Source organism: Bacillus rossius, chromosome 5, assembly GCF_032445375.1.
Source record: "Bacillus rossius redtenbacheri isolate Brsri chromosome 5, Brsri_v3, whole genome shotgun sequence".
Taxonomy (NCBI): Eukaryota; Metazoa; Arthropoda; class Insecta; order Phasmatodea; family Bacillidae; genus Bacillus; species Bacillus rossius.
This window is the reverse complement of record NC_086333.1, coordinates 54366603-54381833: the sequence shown is the minus strand read 5'-3', so window position 1 is coordinate 54381833 and position 15231 is coordinate 54366603. Positions and strand designations below refer to the sequence as shown.

At 40.8% G+C, this 15231-nt stretch overlaps 1 protein-coding gene across 1 annotated transcript in view; it reads left to right on the top strand.

Moving 5' to 3' along the window:
• Positions 1–15231, top strand: part of LOC134531813 (sensory neuron membrane protein 1-like) — a 118246-nt gene that overhangs the window by 89400 nt on the left and 13615 nt on the right. Inside the window, exons 3-5 of the mRNA XM_063367762.1 lie at positions 6061–6208; positions 7148–7411; positions 12325–12536. Coding sequence (XP_063223832.1) covers positions 6061–6208; positions 7148–7411; positions 12325–12536 — 624 coding nt within the window. The remainder of the gene's footprint in view (positions 1–6060; positions 6209–7147; positions 7412–12324; positions 12537–15231) is intronic.

Here is a 15231-nt window from a genome sequence, read left to right as displayed (position 1 = left end):
ATGGACTGATGTAAGTCGCTGTCATCTAGGACTTAAATGCAAATTTTCGGTGATACGCACAAGGTCTACAGCGGTAAACTTTCGGTATGTTATTAAGCATAGTCAAATCTACAACTGTGCAAAAAAAACCCTAGCGGAGATGGGAATACTGAAATAAATTACCGGTGTCGTGTATTCCTTACAAGGTTATGTTCCTACCAAATGTCGTAATACGACAACATGGGAAACTCTAGTCAATTAGCATTGGCGAAGCGTGAGACAATTATTTACTGCATTGCATTCTAGTAATTTTCCACGCCACGCCGTTAGATACCACTACTGTAATTAAACCCACGCACTAAAACACACTGTACAAAAAAAACTTAGGTACATTCCACTCCGCCAGGTTCGCTGACATCACTTGTCTCGCGTATTTATTACGAGTTTACCATATTGTCCCTATTTAAAATATTTGTTCTTACTGATCGTGAAAATTATAAATGGTAAGACAGATAGCTATCTCTAGATAGCATTAAAGAAGACATTATCCACGTGTGGTTATCCGCTTACTTATAAACTACACAATGAATTTTGATGCGGTTTTCACCGGAAGGTTAAAGTCATATCAAATTTAAATATAGTAGAGAAATCTCGATGTTTTGTAATCAAGTCATGAAAATACGCTTTTAGGGTTTTGCATAGCTTACGCTGACTTATGCATGACTGATATGTACATAAAATAAATGTAATAGAAAATTATGGTTCTTACAAAACCCTACAGAGAAGACCACGATAGCATATGTCTATCTTCTAAGTATGACCCAGAGTAACTCATTTTTATCTTTCAAAATTGGTTAAGAAATAATGAGTTTTGCGAAGCTATATTGACCGACATAATATCAATCATTATCCAGTTAAAGATGTTATTTACATTAGACAGTTAATTTGGTTCAAAATTTACATTATCACGAAATCATATGAAATCCATCAAACAATGTTTTTTTGGCACAATATTATTTAATAGGTACCATTTTTTTTTATCGGTTTATGTGTAATACCTGCCTAATTTATGATAGAATGTGGTTGATAATTAAAATTTAGGCGCTGTCAACGCATCTTGAGTGCTTTTTATTTATCAGTCAATTATATAAGCGCTTTTAAGTATTTACTTATGAAATCTAAATGACGTCACATTAGTAGATCGCATTCATACGAATCCGGGGCGGATCTCTAGTTGTTAATAAGTCCTTTGCTTAAAGCTGCATTGACGTTTGTGATTCAGTGGTTTATCATAACATTTCCATCCCTCCCTCCCTCCCTCCCCCTCCCCTAAGTTTTTTTAAAATATAATTCATGGCAGTGTTGTAACGTTTTGGCCCTGACCCTAGCCAACACGTACAACTCCCGCGCCTCGCCACACCGTCAAAAGACTCTAATGACTCGTACCGCGAGCGCAGGCAAACCCCAAAAACAAATATTTGAATCCAAACCGATAGCAGACACAACAACACTACTAGTAAGATTTTGAACAGTGACAGGGGACAGCAAGTTATAAAAAAAATGAGAAATTTATATGGCACCATTTAATAGTTAGATAAATATATCATAAACGGATTTCTCACAAATCGCCGCGAACCACTTCCAATACATACTGTATCATATAAAAAAATTACCGTTAAACTATACACAAAATACTTCATCAATTACTACCAACGGTATACTCTGATCTTATATTTCGGAGCTCCGAAGAATTAATATAATTACCCCAAAAAAAATATTAACTATAAATATATATATATAACATATTAAAAAACAACCTCTGACGCGCCAGGCATAGTACAACTATAAATATTAAAGGATAAACTTTTGCATCTGATAAGCGTAATGTAACAACATATTAACACATATTAACATCTCACTAAATATCTTAAAAAATTTTATCTAGTTCCAAAATTTTGGCTTAAAACAAAAAGGCCTTTCACAGTTTAAGTCATAGTCTAACGCTGACGGTCTTTTCACTTCAACGTCTGTCGAGTATAGTTATTTTTGCACGCGGAAGGTAACCAACTGCTGAACAATCAGGTTGCGTAGTAAGTTATTTAAATTTGCAAAATCCCCGCTTTATCATTTCTTGCTGCGACTAAAAAGGGTCAATGGGGCGGTGGCATGGCTGGCACTTACTTGCGTTCCACGTCGAGAAGTCCGGTCACCTGGTACACTCAGTTACTCACGAGCGTAAAATGATGGCGAACCATCACCATTAGACGTTGCCGGAGTTGCGAATTTCTGCTGTGACGAGTTCCCGTCATGCTGGTTCGGAGGTGTCGTCGACGCATGTATTTCCTCCTTAATACATGCTCGCGATATTCACCAACCTCTTCACCGCTCACTCGCGTCCTACGTATACGGCTTCCCCAACCTTTTTCAAAAGGGCAAGCCGTTCATAATCGCTTCGTAGTGGAAGCATCACCACGGCCAACCCGCTTTATTTCGACACGTCCGCCGCCGGCTAGGCCCACGGGCCGACTCCCGATCACTCGTCCTCTGACGTCACACCCACTCCATATGTCCGCTGACGTCAGACACACAGCTCTTCCGCCACGTGCGTTCGCCGCGGAGCGATACAATCGATAATACTCTCGAACCTTCCAGACCAATATAATAACTAAAGTCCATTAAAATTAACAAATTAAGAAGACTAAATAAAAATTACAGTTTCATATATTTTTTTACGTTAAACCAAATATAACAAACGTAAATCAAAATAACTTCTATTGCCAGGGAGGCCAAAAAAATATAAAAAATCTACCTTTTCTGACCACATAAACCTTATCCAGGCCAGAGCTGTAGCAGACATGCTACAAATCACCCCGCTCAAAAAAAAATTGAAACAATTAAAGAAAAGGTTTTATCCGAACCATTATCGTTTTAGCGGTAATCATCCTAGGATCAAATAGCCTAACAATAATTAAAGTACAATTAATAGAGCAAGTAAGAACAAGAATAAAGATAAAAAGGAGAGAAAACTACACAAAGTCACCTAACAAAGGAACAAAGTATTGACAAGATAGCACCAACAATTAACAAAGGTACAAAGACTAACCGCTATAACCGACAGTACTTAAAAATAAATCAAATACCATAACAAAAAATATTCCACTCTTAACCTACCCAACTCATTATCCACCTGGAATAATATATTTTTTTAACTGCGAAACATGCGCCTTCTTTACTTTATACACATTCTTAACATCTCGTAGCAAAACCGTGACTGGACCTAGAAATCTAGTTATTTCAAAGGGCCCCGCTAAAGCGTGCTGAAGTTTCCCAGAAATAAAATCCTTTTTATTACTAAGTATATATTGTCTGCACAAAACCTTGTCCCCTATCTGATAAGGATTAGGAATACGATCTTTGTTATACTGCGAACAGATCTTATTCCTAGCTTTGTCCAAATTGATGGCAACTTCATTCCACATATTTTCCAGTCGCCTGGGACTATGTACCTCTAAACATTCCGGATTGATCCCCCAAACATTTAATAGAGGGTGACAGAGTTCTCGACCCAAAAAAATTTCTCCAGGAGTAAAACCTGTTCCACTGTGTTTGCTACTGTTAAACGCCAAGTTCAGATAAGGCACCGAATCATCCCAGTGGCGGGGGTCTTTTTGGTGAAAAATGCTTAAGGCTACCTTGATATTCTTGTTTACTCTCTCAACTAAATTGGGTTTGGGATAATAAGGGCTCGTAGTAATATGTTTCACCCCCCATCGGAAACACATTTGTTGGAACATGGTACTCATAAAATAAGTGGCATTATCGGAAACCAGTAGCTCCGGACCCCCATACAAACTCCAAACTTTATCCACCAATGCCCGTACCACCTGCACACTCTTCATGTCCCGCAAAGCCATCATTATACAAAACTTACTAAACCCGTCTACTAATACTAACAAACAGTTATTTCCTCGCTGCAAAACTGGATTAAGTCCTCCGGATTTTTATATTTTAAGTAAGGAATATTTTTTATCGCCTCGAAAAACAATTTCTGATTCAAGTAATGATCACTTTTATTAACCTCTCCCTCTGAAACATTTCCGTCAGCTCCATGCAAAACGTATTCCATAAACGTCACCTGGAGGAATTCTATGTCCTCCTGCCCTTCCACTGTTATCCCCACCTTTTCCAGGTTGTTTATCAAGTCCGGGCGCTCCAAATTAAAAATCCAACTCACATTCACTGCCATACTAGCCCTTATTATTCCAAACACAATAACCCCTACAAGAAATAACATTACGCCTGCTGCCCTCCAGCCACTGCATAAAGCAGAGTGGCGCACTTTGTAACGTTTTGGCCCTGACCCTAGCCAACACGTACAACTCCCGCGCCTCGCCACACCGTCAAAAGACTCTAATGACTCGTACCGCGAGCGCAGGCAAACCCCAAAAACAAATATTTGAATCCAAACCGATAGCAGACACAACAACACTACTAGTAAGATTTTGAACAGTGACAGGGGACAGCAAGTTATAAAAAAAATGAGAAATTTATATGGCACCATTTAATAGTTAGATAAATATATCATAAACGGATTTCTCACAAATCGCCGCGAACCACTTCCAATACATACTGTATCATATAAAAAAATTACCGTTAAACTATACACAAAATACTTCATCAATTACTACCAACGGTATACTCTGATCTTATATTTCGGAGCTCCGAAGAATTAATATAATTACCCCAAAAAAAATATTAACTATAAATATATATATATATAACATATTAAAAACAACCTCTGACGCGCCAGGCATAGTACAACTATAAATATTAAAGGATAAACTTTTGCATCTGATAAGCGTAATGTAACAACATATTAACACATATTAACATCTCACTAAATATCTTAAAAATTTTTATCTAGTTCCAAAATTTTGGCTTAAAACAAAAAGGCCTTTCACAGTTTAAGTCATAGTCTAACGCTGACGGTCTTTTCACTTCAACGTCTGTCGAGTATAGTTATTTTTGCACGCGGAAGGTAACCAACTGCTGAACAATCAGGTTGCGTAGTAAGTTATTTAAATTTGCAAAATCCCCGCTTTATCATTTCTTGCTGCGACTAAAAAGGGTCAATGGGGCGGTGGCATGGCTGGCACTTACTTGCGTTCCACGTCGAGAAGTCCGGTCACCTGGTACACTCAGTTACTCACGAGCGTAAAATGATGGCGAACCATCACCATTAGACGTTGCCGGAGTTGCGAATTTCTGCTGTGACGAGTTCCCGTCATGCTGTTTCGGAGGTGTCGTCGACGCACGTATTTCCTCCTTAATACATGCTCGCGATATTCACCAACCTCTTCACCGCTCACTCGCGTCCTACGTATACGGCTTCCCCAACCTTTTTCAAAAGGGCAAGCCGTTCATAATCGCTTCGTAGTGGAAGCATCACCACGGCCAACCCGCTTTATTTCGACACGTCCGCCGCCGGCTAGGCCCACGGGCCGACTCCCGATCACTCGTCCTCTGACGTCACACCCACTCCATATGTCCGCTGACGTCAGACACACAGCTCTTCCGCCACGTGCGTTCGCCGCGGAGCGATACAATCGATAATACTCTCGAACCTTCCAGACCAATATAATAACTAAAGTCCATTAAAATTAACAAATTAAGAAGACTAAATAAAAATTACAGTTTCATATATTTTTTTACGTTAAACCAAATATAACAAACGTAAATCAAAATAACTTCTATTGCCAGGGAGGCCAAAAAAATATAAAAAATCTACCTTTTCTGACCACATAAACCTTATCCAGGCCAGAGCTGTAGCAGACATGCTACAGTGTGTTTATTTAAAATATCTTGTTTCATAATATTTGATTTACTTTCAAGTGTTCTTTTCTTTTTTTATTCTTAGCATGTGTCTAACTACCTACTTTTCTGTTTTACAGTTTCCGTACTGTAGACAACTCCTGCTGCTATTATTTCTGTACTTACTATTATTCTTAAGGAATTTTTGTAATGTATCCAATGAAACGATGTTTTGAGAACTGATACATCACACGCATCTTTCTTTGATAGCGAGTACTTGGAAAAAGTCAATATAGAGAAGCACCAAGATAGCGGAACCATTTCTTACAACTTGAAAAGTACATTCATCTTCAATCCGGAGCTGTCCGGCGAAGCGTCGACGTCCGACAACGTCACAATTCTCAACCTGCCGTTGTTGGTACGTACAAGATTTCACGTTCTTTAAATGATTCATGCAATGGGCAATTTTGATTTAATATAGTTTTTTGGACATACGCCATTGCAGTTTTGCAGTGTTCATCATGGAAAAATTCCGAAAAATAAGATATGAAAATATGAAGATAAAAAATTCACAGAAAAGTGAATACAAGATATATCTTCATATTTTTATATATTTATTTTATCTTCGAAAATTTTCCATGACAAACAGTGCAAAACAGCAATGGCGCATGTCCAAAAAACTGCATTTGTACAAGATTTTGTTAGGATGGACTTGATTCCCGTCCGACTGGCAATCACGTGACCTAAGCCAATCAGATTGCCAGAAAAAAAAATTCCATCCTTCCGTCCAACAAAAAGCTTTACAAGCTTTCACTTTTGCTGGATGGACGAAATAAATGTAGCTTACTAAATGTTAGCAAGGTATTACCGGCAACCTTTACTATCTTCAAAGGTTTTGTAGTTTGTTTATTTGTTCAGCTGCTTCCATTAAATGTTTTAAATTTATGTTTGAATACATTTTAAAGTTGATGTTTTACACAATTGTTGAACTACGTAATTAACTACGTATGGCAACACTGAGAAAAGTTAATAAAAATCAGAGCGACAAAAATTGAATTTAATGAGTCATATAAAGGCCCGTCTACAAATAAAATGTCCTAAACTGATCATTGATTGGCCCACGTAACCTTCTGACGTCACGCTCGGATGGTGTGGGTGATGGTCCGAATCTCCCTGGTCCGAATACATTGATCAACTCAAAGTTTTTGTCCCAATCTGCGTACTTTAGTAGATGAGAAGAATGAACACTTGCGATATTTCCTGTTTTTCTGTTCCCGTTCCACTGACGAGCTCGGCTCGTGTCTTCTGCCTTTGCCCGGGTACAGGATACAGAGGGAGGGTCGTTTGTCCGCCGCAGGGCACGGCCTTGAAGGTGAAGCGGCTGTTCCCGTTCGCGCTGAAGCTGATGGACCCCGTCCTGGCGGAGATCTTCCCGAGCTCGGGGTCCGTGTTCCTGACGGGCAGCGTGGCGGAGGTGCTGTTCGACGGCCTCCCCGTCGTCGACTGCTCCTCCAACACGTCCGACACGGCGGGCATGGTGTGCGAGCAGCTGGACGGCCAGCTGCCCGAGAACGTGCAGAGGACGAGCGACGACGTCTACAAGTTCTCCTTCTACGGATACGTGAGTGCCTCACTCACCGACTAAGTTCTCCTTCTACGGATACGTGAGTGCCTCGCTGGGAACCACACATAACTTAGATCAGTCATTACTTAGAAACATCGAAAAAATCCACGTAACTTAGAACCATCATAACTTAGAACGATCATAACTTAGAAACACATAACTAAGAAACGTCATAAATTAGAAAGTCATAACTTAGAACCATCACAACTTAGAACTGTCATAACTTAGAAACGCGTAACTTAGAAACACGCAACGCAGAACCACACAACTTAGAAATGTCATAACGTATAAAGTCATAACTTAGAACTATCACAACTTAGAACTGACATAACTTAGGAACACGCAACTTAGAACAGTTATAACTTAGAAAATTCGAATAAATCCACGTAACTTAGAACTGTCATAAGTTAGAACGATCATAACTTAGAAACACACTACGTAGAAACACACAACTTAGAAACGTCATAAATTAGAAAGTCATAACTTAGAACCATCACAACTTAGAACTGTCATAACTTAGAAACGCGTAACTTAGAAACACGCAACGCAAACCACACAACTTAGAAACGTCATTACGTATAAAGTCATAACTTAGAACTATCACAACTTAGAAATGTCATAACTCAGAAACACGTAACTTAGAAGCACGCAACGCAGAACCACACAACTTAGAAACTTCATAACTTAGAAACACGCAACTTAGAACAGGCATAACTTAGAAGATTATATCTTGTGTGTTTCTAAGTTATGTGTCTCTAAGTTGTGTGTTTCTAAGTTGTGACAGCACCCCTGCCTCGCTCACCGACTAAGTTCTCCTTCTACGAATACGGGAGTGCCTCGCTGACCGACTAAGTTATCCGTCTACGGATACGAGAGTGCCTCGCTCACCCGACTGACCGCGCGGACGGGAAACTCTCAAGTCCCGTGGAAGTCTCTAAATTAATTGCCCAGAAAATTTTTTTTATGTCCAATTACTAAAGATTCCTTCGGAAACCAGTTGCCATGAGATAGTTCGTACACATGGTTATGGTTATTTTTACATACTTGTAATACTTTTTTCGAAAATATACTGGGAACTTAAATCTTACCAAAAAATTTAATTTATGTTTTATTAAAGGATTTTTTTAAAACCTTGAATAAGATAATCGAATATTCAATCATCGGACTTTATTTAGGTTTTTTTAAGGTATTCAGTGTACGGTTTCCAAAGGAATATTTTGTAAAAGTGCAGAAATTTTTTGTAGGTGTGAGGATTATTTGCATATTTTCTCACTAAACTTCCCTGCTCCTTGTTTTCCCTACTGTGGAAAAGAAAGGGGGTAGCCGCCTGTGAGCGACTTTGTGAACACTCATTAAAGAGTCCAGCATCCATCGACTTTACGGTGTGGGCTGCAATTTAGTTAACAGTCGTTACTAATATCATCGAGTGTTTTTCACCCTTCGCCTTATATATTATTTTTGATTTAATTTGGGCCTAACTACGAGGTCATTATAGACAGTAACACACTACACATGCCAAGGATATTAAGGAACTATTTGGCTGGAAAATTTGACTGTTGGTTATGTTTAAGTACGCTTTCTTTACGTCCTCAGCATTAATCTCTTTACTGACTCTTTCCGGTAAAAATTAAAAAGTAAAACCGTCATGGTCTTTGAATTGGTCAATGAAAAATGCAGCTGTAACGCTGTGGGAAAATAAATTGTGACTTTCGGAAAAATTGCAACGTCCTGTAAAAAAAATGTTATTTTTTTTCGAACTGAATAATTAACACGAAGAATTTTCTGTGTTTGGTATGCCATCTTGACGCAAAACATTTTCATAGAGAAATCGTTATCTCTTACCATGGCCCACCGCGAATTATCATTTCCAGCATTTGCCTGGAGTGATTTTTGGAGAAGCCATGGAAAAAACGAAATGAGGATTTCAATGAGTTTATTTCACATTCGCATAATATAATGTTTTAATAAGTTAATATCAACTAAAAACTCTAATGTATTTTATGTTCTAAGACTTTGTTACTATAGAGGTTTTTCTTATTTGATTTTAATATTTTACGGCCCAAATTGTTTTCATATTTGTTTTCTTTTTGTTTCAAGCCCTTTATTTTATCAAAACAGATTGCAATTTTTTAATCCATATTCTGTATTGACTATTTTTGTACATTCAGATTTCCGTGGTGAAAATATCGAGCCGAAAAAACCCCATCGAAATTCTATCTTGTCCTTCAGATTCTTTTTTTTTTTTATATTCTTGTCATTCATGCAGGATGCGACCTTTCCAATCATGGAGTTAGCATTTGGCAGGAGACAGCGTGCTGGGACGTAGTTTATTTTTAATCTCGCCATCACCATATTTTTCAGCTTAAAACTTTGCGTAAATGGTGTTTTGATAACTTATGACGATGATTAACAAGATTGAACGTTAACAAAACAGTCACTTTCATTTAAAAAAAAGTCATTTGAAGCTGTGACTACAATGTAAACACTACATTTCAGCCAACGTTTTGAAGGCGTCTAACCAACATGACGCAACGATTAACTGGAAAGTGTGGCGGGGGGGATGACTTTACGCACTTAACCAAGTAATGAGGCGATTGTGGTCACCGTCTGTTTCCGATCCTCTTAAGAAACCGCAGCTCAGACTGACAAGTATGTGGAGACTCGTGAGTGGACCAGATTCAGGCCTGCCACACGTGGAGCTTTGCAACGCGCTTCAGAGCACGCCTTTGAAGGCGGACACATTGCTCGCGTTGAAGCGACCGGTCTAGCGTTAAATCAACGTCAGTATGACCAGCCGCCTCCATGGTAGCAGGTCTGTCCTTCACGAAATAGCGCAATAAGGCCTCACACACACTCTATCAGGCGGAACTGCCGTGTGTGAGTAAGTAATTTGACGAACTGATGGCTTCCCATCAAATCATACTGTGGGTTCGAGAGCCCTCGGTACGAACTGCCGTGTGTGGGAACAGAGTCTTGCCAGTCCAAAACTGTCAGTCCAGACAATCAGTCCATCAGCAGACATCTTTGTTTATACTCTTTGGTAGCTTTGCTATTTAGTTTTTACCTCATTTTCTAACTAAAATTTCAACTGTAATCGCAACATCCAAGGTTTCTTCCATATTCTACGATGAAACGATACATCCAATAGCGACAGCAACCCGAAGACTGATCGTGTTTGAGGAAGGCTAGAGTTCAGTCCAAACTGTCAGTTCAAACTGAGCAGTCCAAGCTGAGAGCTGTACTGATCGAGTGTGGGGGGTCCCTTTAACCTGAATAGTCCTACTGGACACTAGGTGCCTCGACACGGCATTGAGGAATAGCGCGCGTTATCAGGTGTGCGCTTTCATCCACACCTGGGCCTGGTACAAATAGGGCGTTTGGCGATAGCAGTGCACACACCACGTGCGTTTAGCTCGGCGTTCGCACTGTCCCAGTCTGGATATGGACGTGGAAGTGATTGGTTGTCTATCGTCGCTATAAAAGACGACGGCAGAGGCAAAGAGTGGCCCCCCCCCCTCCTTCCTTCAAAATTTCTTCAGAATCACAAAACACTCCAACCATTTCCTCCCAATTTCTTGGCTTCAATGCCCTACTTCTGTAATAATAACCATCCATGTCCAAAATGGCTGGTCTCTTTTGTATTCCATCAATAAATAGATCAGTATCGGAATGCGTCCGCTCTACCCGAAAGCGCGCGATCGAATGCACAGCACAATGGCGTCACGTGTGTCTCGAAGCGCGTAGCCGCTCAGACTGTTTGCTCGATCAGACAACACTGGGACACTGGGTGCTGCAAACTGTATTGTCATCATAGCTATCGCGGGCCTCGTGGCCCTTGTGCCAGAACTGAGCATCGAACCAAGGGCCCGCGAAGAGTTCCAGGCCGCGGAATGCCGCCCACTACCTCTTGTTGTGAAACAGAGTTTATGTGTGGATGTATGTGAAAAAGATGATACTGAGTTACTTCTAAAGTGTTGCTAAAATTTGATTTCTTTGTCGGTATCGCGGTAGGGACTTGAACCCACGTGTTGCTGAGGGTGATGCGATGAATAAAGAAGTGGGAGGAAATAAGTGAGTGAGATTTGAAAAAGAAAAAAAAAACGAATTTAAATCCCAGTGTGAACTGTTTCAGTCGTTTATTCCTGTCCTGAGCTCTAATTGCCTGAGTTTTTGTAGATAGATTACGCAGAGACTGTGCATCACCCTTGGAAGATAGTGTACATTTGACGTTTTGATGCCCGCACAACGCGCGTTCTAAAAAAAAAATCTGACAACGCGCGTTTGTGCGCGCGCTTGGCCAGATGCAGGAGCGCAAAAACATGGGGGGGGGGCAAGGGTATTTTGCCCCCCCCCCCCCTCCTTTGAAACCTTGAAGTGGGGGCAAACGGGGGTAAAGAAAGTGCTATGTAATAAATTTTTAGATAATAAAACTGCTTAAATAGCACCATTTTCCACCTTGAAATACAAAATTTCCCGGGGGAGGACCCCTGGACCCCCCGCTTCAATAGGGGGGATCGATGATTCTTTATAAAAAGGTATATTGCCCCTCCCCCTTTGGAAATTTAGTTGTTGCGCCCCTGTGAAAGACGATGGCAGAGGCAAAGATGAGAGTTTTTTTTTCTCTCTCCCCCCCTTCAAATCATCTTCAGAATCACAAAACACCCCCAGCAACTTTTCGTTACTTCAATACCCTACTTCTGTGATAGGGACCATCCATGTCCCAAATGGCTGGTCTCTTGTTTCGCCAATAAACAGATCAGTATCGGGATGGTCGTTCTCCGCTTCGGCCAACGTGCGTCCGCTCCACCCGAAAGCGCAGCGCAGTGGCGGCGCGTGCGTCAGTGTGCCTGCACCGGACCTCTCAGTTGTCGGTCGGTCACGCGACGCTGTGTTTCTCTCGCGGCCCGCAGAAGAACGGCACTTCGACGGGACGGTTCACGGTGGACCGCGGGCTGGCGGACGCGCGCCGCCTGGCCGAGGTGGTCGCCTACGACGGCGAGAACAGCACGGCGGCGTGGGGGGACCCGCGCTGCGACCGCTTCGGCGGCACTGACGGCCTCTTCTTCCCGCCGCTGCGCAGCCCGGGCGACCCGCTGCTCGCCTTCTCGCCCGACATCTGCAGGTAGTGCCGTCTGTGCTCCGCTCTCTTGCCAACATGTAGCTCGTAATACCGGATCGGTATAAACTATGAGTAGGGACACCTGTATTTCGCGATTTTTTTTCATGTCAAGGTATTTCACAAAACACTGTAGCTTTTTCTAAGAGTCATAGCAAATTGTGAAGGTGCAGCAGTACGGTGACCACATTCTCATTGGCCCTGTCAAAAGCGGGACGACACCTCTCACCGACCTCAGCCAATAACCACAGGAGAAAAGCTACAGTATTTTGTGAAATACCTTGACACGAAAAAAAATCGCGAAATACAGGTGTCCCTAACTATGAGTAGAGACCTGGAAAATTCGCGGGTTCAATGACCTCCAGGATATACTCCAATATCCTCTACACACTCGGGAAAATGCCAACTGTTCATTGGCTGCTGACTTGTGAGTCGTCTCGACTGGGTGGCCTGTGATACGACACTTCTATGAGTGAGGGTCTCTAATTGACCCTCAGTCCTCCAGATTAACAGTGAATCAATGACAGAAGCAGCACTAATGTATAATTATTTGAATTTTAGCATAACACGAAATGAACCCGCGAATTTTCCGGGTCTCTAACTATGAGACTGTTGAACTAGTCGCCACACCTTAGTGGTGGTTTCTCATGTCCAATAGCACTGAAGAGTTTCCAGCTCTCTTGAACGACCAATCAGGATAAAGGGGCGTGCAGTAAAGAATTTGAAGTCGGCAGCTGGCCATTAACATTAGTTATTGCTTTTAACGTTATTTGTTATGATTACCGCCAGAAAGATATTTGTAATAATTAGAGACCGGAAAAATTCGCGGATTCATTTCACGACAGCATAAAATTCATATAGTTATACCTCAGTGCTGCCTCTGCTATTGGCTCACAACTCACCTGGATGACTCTGGGCCAGTGAGAAACGCTCAACCGAAGCTGTATCGAATCACAGGCCGCTACATTGGGACACCTTCGCAAGACAGCAGCCAATGAGAGGGTGGCATTTGACCGAGTTTACGTAGAACTATAGAGTTCATCCTAGAGGTCATTTAACCCGCGAATTTTTCCTGTCCCTAGTGATAGGTTGAAATTCAAACGTGTACAATTCTGCTGGTTCTGCTGTTGGCTCGCAGTTTAACTGGAGCTCTCTGGGCCAATGAGAGACTATCGACCAAAGAAGCGTCGAATCACAAGCTACCCAGTGGAGACGCCTCACAATTTAGTACCCAATGAACACGCGTGTTTACTTGAGAAATGCAGAGGATAATGGAGGCTATCCTAGAGGTCATTGAATCCGCTAATTTTTCCAGTCCCTAGTAATAATGTTCGTAGGCTTTCACGGCCATTGTCTCATGTAGCTTGGCTTCTGGGTTGTAGCCGTGTCCTTGACAAATAATTCACCGACGTTTCGATCTACATTGCAGTCGCCATCATCAGGGAGCAGTTACCTACTGAGGTAACAGTAGGTAACTGCTCCCTGATGATGGCGACTGCAATGTAGACCGAAACGTCGGTGAATTTTTGTCAAGGACACGGCTACAACCCAGAAGCCAAACTGCTAAATATATTTGTAACTTTGTACAACACACGGCTATGGTTATTTTTGCATATATAAATTACTTCTTTTTTAGAGATAATACTGATTTATTCATAAGAAAATTGGCGCATAATTACAGATTTTAAATAATGATTAATTCAAGCATAAATTTTTGAACCATTGGAAAGATAATCAAATAATCATTAATCCGATGTTTATCAAGATTATTAACGTGTGCAGTTAATGCTGGAAAAATATTCAGGGAACGGTTTACAAATAACTTTAAACTATTGGCGGTACTGGAACAACCAAAAGCATAAATGACCAGGTGAAAATCTGAACCCAGTACTACCACGAACATTATTTTGCAGTAATACAGATTTTTTTTCCCCATGTAAATGTACGAATTTACAATCATCTGTAATTTTACATGAACAATTCTGTTTTATTTACAACTGAATGCAGTGTGCTGTCGAGGATTGTGTTTGGAATCACTAAACTGTTAGAAATTACAGTAAATTCATTGAATTTTCAACAAAAAATTTAATTTAAATAAACCAAGAGTTCTTCGTAATTTATAATAACTGAATCTTCGTAGAAACTACACCGTATTTTGACTTCCGAGATGTATGTTTCGTTCTAAACCAAGGTAAACACACATGTGTAAAAAAGAATGGTGTTTTTTCTGTAGACTTAACCAGTTTCTGAATATTTTTTAATGTAACATAAATGTTATTTTGAATTAATGTTCAAAGTAATTAAACTCAATGTCCTTAAATTTACGAAGATTTCTGGATAATTTGTTACCAGCATTCTTTGTAGATTTAAGGTAAAGTATTTTAACATTTTATGGACAGAGAAAAAACTATCTTTCTCAATTATCTCCTCAGCCCTCTTCATACTCGGGTATATGTCGCCTGTTCAATGGCTGTTGACTGGAGAGACTGACGTCTTAACTGGGTAGCCTGTAGTTGGGTACTTGTTTGACCGAGGGTTTCTCATTTGCCAAGTGTCCTCTCCCACCCTTCCTAAATCAACCGTGTGCCGATAGCTTAGCGGTACTCGCATTGGAATTTAATCCTATCGGGGAATGAATCCGCGAATTTCCACTAAGTACTACGCGAAGCTTCCTGTCTACTCGCTAAACTGCAGTGTAGTG